Raw genomic sequence first — 5628 nt, forward strand, 5'->3', positions numbered from 1 at the left:
CCTAGGTTTATCGGTCCATTTGAGATTTTAGATAAAGTGGGGCTAGTGGCCTATAGGATAGCTTTGCCACTTGTATTATCTAGGATGCACGACATATTCCACGTTTGAATGTTGAGGAAGTACGTTCCAGATCCTTCTCATATTATCAGCTATGATGAATTAGAGTTCAGTGATTAACTAGTGTATGAGGAGGTACCAGTGCAGATTTTGGATAGGAAAGTGCAGGAGTTATGTAACAAGAAGATTCCTTTGGTAAAAGTTTTGTGGAGGAATCATGCAGTGGAAGAAGCTTCTTGGGAGCCCGAGGAGCATATGAAGCAGAAATATCCATAGCTATTCTAAAAGATTTAAGAAGTAAAATGTAAATAATTGGGTAATATTTCTTTTTCAGGTACATGTAATAGTTTAATTAGTAAGTGATATATTAGTTTTGGGAGAATTTTCTTTTGTATATGTAATCTCCCGAGACTCGGAATGTAACCACAACTTTCCTCCGCCATAAGTGAGGGAAAGTAATAAAATAAGTAGACCATTTTGTTTTAAGGGATGATGGACTACGCGAATAGCAAATTTTGATAACAAAATTTTTATAAGGAGTGGAGAATGTAGTGACCTAGAGAATTTAAAATATTTAAATAATAAAAGGAAGGGAGAAAAAGGAAATTAAAAGGGGGCAAGCAGGTCTTCATCGATGAAGGTGTGGTTCGTCGACGAGAAAATACTAAGAGAGGATTTTGGTGATTCTGAATTTCGTTGACAAGGAGAGAGTTCGTCGACGAAGGCCAGTGTATAAGTATGCTAAAACCGAATTTTTTCAGCAGAAATTAAGCATAAAACCGATGAGGTGACGTGGCTTGTCGACGAAGGCCAGTGTATAAGTATGCTAAAACCAAATTTGTTCAGCAGAAATCACGCGTAAAACTCCTTCTCTCTCTAAATTTTCGTCCCTTATTCCTTCTCTCTAAGATCTCGGGCCAAATTCTCATCGGTCCGATGATTCGAAGCCACCACGACACTCCTGGGGAAGTTCTCTACAAATTTGTTGGGGTATATCGTTGGTGGGGCTAGTTTGAAATCCATCCCAAATTCAGCGTAAGACTTTCTACTCAATATTTGACTTCCTGACAGTTGTAGAAAGCGTAGTACACGTAAAAATACTGAAGTTTAGTTCTGGGAAATGTCATTTTCAAGGTGTTGAACGGGGAACCCTGCGGGTGTGGGATTGCTTATTTTAGGGGCTTCTCAGGAATCAGGTAAGGGGATAAACTAAACTAGTTATTTTATAAAAATGTATGTATGTTATTGCAGCATCTAATTTCAGGAAAATAAATATATTTATATGTGCTTTATGTTTGGGAAATATTGTTGTAAAAGATGATATGTTTAAATATGTATAAAATTTGTTTCGTGTGGCTTAAGTAGAATTTATAATGAAATACTGTTTTTTTGGGAATATGATAATGATGTGGATTTTTATAATAAAACCGACGTACGGGCCGAGAATTTTTACATATATTGCTGGCGTACGGGGCGTGCTATGGATATGATTTGCCGGCGTACGAGCCATTCTATGGATATGTTTTTTCGGCATACGGGTCATGCTATGGATATGTTTTGTTGGCGTATGGGTCGAGCTATGGACATGTTTTGCTGGCGTACGACCGAGCTATGGTAAAATGTGAAATACCGGCATACGAGCCGATGATTTTCATGATATGAAATATCCATGTATCAGAGTTTCATTATATGTTATATGTTATCAGAACCTGGTTGGCTTAGTTTAGGCTAACACTTGCACGGTATTGCTACTATGTGCTCGTGATCATCACAATATTGTGTTAACGTTGCTGTACGGAGTAGCATAAGGATGGATAGTTGATGTGGTTTTAAGAAGTGTGAGCGCCCTTGGTGTACGCACCAGGTCTGGTAGACCCATTAGACTTACAGACTGTACTTTTGACTTGATAGTGGTCGGCCAACCATTGTCAAGTCTCACTTTCGGGCCACACAACCCAGTCATGTGGGGGTAATATATGACAACATCCAGCTAACCTGCCAGGATTATTTTCGTATTATTATTATTATGTTATGAGATGAATTATGCTTGTAGAAATCCATTATATTCTGCTTTTAAATGAGCATATATATGTTTTCCCAGATATGATACATACAATTTTACTGGATATGTTTATGTATATGATTATATGTATAACACACAAATACTCATGTTGCCACACATTATTTTCCCTTACTGAGAGGTGTCTCACTCAGAATTATATGAACATTTCAGGAGCTCCTGATAAGAGAGTGGGTAAAGTTCTGCTGAGATTGATTTGTCCTCTTTGAAGTGTAAGTTTTGGTGGGGACAGATGGATTTTGTGGGAAATGTCGTTAGGACTTTCTTTTTGGGATGTATATACCTAAATACAATGGATGTAGTAACTCTAGTGTTGAGATGGATGGTTTTGTGTTTATGGTATTATGATTTTATGTTTCCTGCTATTTAGGCTTCCGTTTTGTGTGTTTGTTACATCCCTGGTATTCACGGGTTCAGGTTGATTATGATTTACTGGATTTGATATGTTGATATTATATTTTATTATTTAAAAGAAAAAAAAATTATAGAAAATAAGTAGATCGTTACATCAATAGTCTATTATGAGCACAAGTCACTTTGCATAAAGACTCATGTTAGCTTGAAACCTATGTTATAATGTGTTTAAAACTACTCTAACGAAATTAGTGAACATGCATTGTTTCTACAGAATATGCATTGTTTCTCAAATAAATTAGACCCATTTCCAACAATTAACAGTGATCTAAGCAGCTGATCCGTATCGAAAAAAGATTACGCTGTCCCAAACAATCCCAAAATACATTTATCAATATAGTTATCTGGTATACGTAAATTCTATATAACATTTGTTGGTTGAGGAATGGGTTGGGAATTTGTCTAGGTTCATATGTAGTTTCCATTTAACATGTGCTTGGAGCATGAATAATGGTAAAGGTATCACGAGGGACTTGTCAGATCAAATAAAAAAACAGGTCAAATTACTCCTCGTGATTCAAAATGCAATTTTATTACTCATATTTTAATCCATTACAAGTTAGCAATATACATAATAAAGTAATTAATTCTCTCATTTTTGTGGGGAATAAATAAGCAATTAGATGAAAAACTCCAAGCAGCTCTCTTGAAGTCAGAGAAGTGAAGATATTTTCTGGTTGAGACCGATGCCCATTCCATTGTAAGCAATGGGAGCATACATCCACAGCTCATCAGAGCTCAACAGCTGCAAACACAAACACAAAATCAGCCAACGCCCATCACGTAAAAAACAAAGCAAAGGCAAAAACAGATCAGAAGTAAGAACATAAGGCACATTTCAGGGAAAGACATTTTGGCTCTTACCTTAATTTGAAGCTGCAAAAACTTCACATAATGAGCTGCCTCTTCAAGCATTGTGCTGATGTCTACCTGCCATTCCCATCAACTTTAGAAACAATATTTTGAAAAACCAATGGTGAATTGCTGAAGATCAGATAACTTTGGAGGTGAAGTAATGCTAGTTACCTTAGTTCCATTAGGGACAAGGTTCTGTAAGATCCTCAGCCTTTCATTTATTCTCTCTCTTCTTTTCTGCATGATTGAAATGTGAAGAGATCAGTGAAAACCACGGGAGAACTTCCATAATGCAGGTTCAGCGCAGAGAGTTTTAATGTGCAAGAAGAGGGTTTTGTAGTTACCCTTGCATAGAGGCTCTGGGGATCAGTTGCAGACCCCCTGCTGGTTCTGGTTTTCCCGTTCAAGTTGACAGCTGCAAAGCCTTTGGAGTCTGCGGTTGCTGCTCCGTTCAGCTCCTGAGAAGTATTAGAATCATCCTCCGAGCTGGAAGAACTTGAAGTCTGTACATTGGCTTCGGTATGAGTCTCTTCTTCATCCTTGCCATCTGAAGACAGCTTCTGTTTTATGGACTGCATGCTCTTTTTGCGTCTCTGCTCCTGCATTTACTACTTCTTATAAGGGATCATCATAAAATTGCAAAAAGAAGAGCTGAGAACTTAGTACTTTTTTGTATGTGTGCGCAGGCGCATGTACGCCCATGCTTCATCATAAATCAAGTACTGGATTTGTTATACTTACATCTCCGGAAATCCGGGATCTCTTATTCGGGCTCTGGAAGGAATCAATGCTCATCTTATCTTCTCTTTCTGTGTGTGATTCGGTCTTATCGAACTTCCTTCTGAGCCTCAATTCCTTGCTGGAAACAGCGACAATTTCAGCTGCCTGATCAGTCAACTCCTCCACTTTGTCATTGCTCAACCCTTCATTCAAACCAATAGCCTCTTCTATCATCTCATCAGCAAAAACCGGGACCGATGAGATGGTATTCTTTTCGCCCATTACACAAAAATCCCTGGGCTCAGGAGTGTTAATTGTTACTGGAATATAACTAGAATCACTGAAGTGGTACTCTTCGTGGCTCGGAACGGGAAGAAGAACATTATTGTTACAGCTTCCGTGACTACCATCATTGGGGGAGTAGTACACATTAGAGTAGACAGTGTCTAAACAAAAATGTAAGTTACCATCAACCTCACCGGTGCTCGTATTAGCCTCCGGAGTTGGCCAAAAAGTTGATGTGGTTGCCAAGCTTAAACCCTCATCATGTAACTGCATTGCGAAACCGGTGTCTTCAGTGGTGAACATTCCACCAAGGCAGCTCCATTCTTCATCAGGAAAAGCTTCCACTGGCTCCATCCAGCTACCTCTTACAATGGGGAGGTTTTGGAACTTCTCTGTACTGTTAGTACTGCTGCTAACAGAAACTCGAAGAACACGGTTGGGAGGATCAAAAATTGAAAACATATTTATACCCAAGAGCTTCTAAGAATGTTACTCGGAATTGACTTCATTAGCATATTGAAATTGTCAAACTCCAAATCATTAATCCAGGGTAGGTTCTAATTCTCTGTAACTGGCTAATCTCGTCAGGAGTCTAGATGGGGAGAGAGCCAGCAACAGGCCAAGGACAGCTCAGAGGGGCCAAGTTCATGTACTGATGGAATAAAATAACACAAGGGATTCGAAGGGTTTAAAACATCTTGGACTTGCCAAAAAGGCAATCAGAGTGATAAACAATCATTGATATTTACTTAAACATGATTAGTTAGCTGCTAAAAGGCAATGTGGTCAGGGGAAATGAGAGGAAGAAAACAAGCACTGCTTGGAATTGGGAGAACGTGGGGGAAGGCTTTCTTCATTATAATAAGCAGATGAAATTCTGCTGGTCTATTAAAAAACAGAATGCAGCTGATGGAGGGCGGCGAGATCGTGGGAGGGCTGAGTCTGACATTCTTTAAAATACTCAAAAAACCCAACATCGTAAGTTCATGGCCTCATCTAATTCTGAGCAGTGCACCGTTTGCTTGAACTTACCATGAACCCAATTGACATGCACTGGTGCACAGCGAAGTCTAAACTCTAATTGCCTGCACAATTTGAGTTGGTTGGACAAATGTTACTTCCACAGTTCTGTTTATTTTCTTGCATGCCTATCTATCAGCAACATTATACGAAGAAAATCAAAATGGAACACACACAAAACATAACGAAAAACTTCT

At 38.7% G+C, this 5628-nt stretch overlaps 1 protein-coding gene across 1 annotated transcript; it reads right to left on the reverse strand.

The window, feature by feature from the left end:
* Window positions 1-3203: 3203 nt before the first annotated feature.
* Window positions 3204-4873, reverse strand: LOC131162735 (transcription factor RSL3). Its single transcript, XM_058119340.1, has 5 exons — window positions 4148-4873; window positions 3751-4005; window positions 3578-3643; window positions 3416-3481; window positions 3204-3296 (listed from the first exon to the last, which is right to left on the reverse strand). The coding sequence occupies exons 1-5, from the start codon at window positions 4871-4873 to the stop codon at window positions 3204-3206; spliced, it is 1206 nt and encodes a 401-aa protein (XP_057975323.1).
* Window positions 4874-5628: the final 755 nt, after the last annotated feature.

Source organism: Malania oleifera, chromosome 8, assembly GCF_029873635.1.
Source record: "Malania oleifera isolate guangnan ecotype guangnan chromosome 8, ASM2987363v1, whole genome shotgun sequence".
NCBI classification, from domain to species: Eukaryota; Viridiplantae; Streptophyta; class Magnoliopsida; order Santalales; family Ximeniaceae; genus Malania; species Malania oleifera.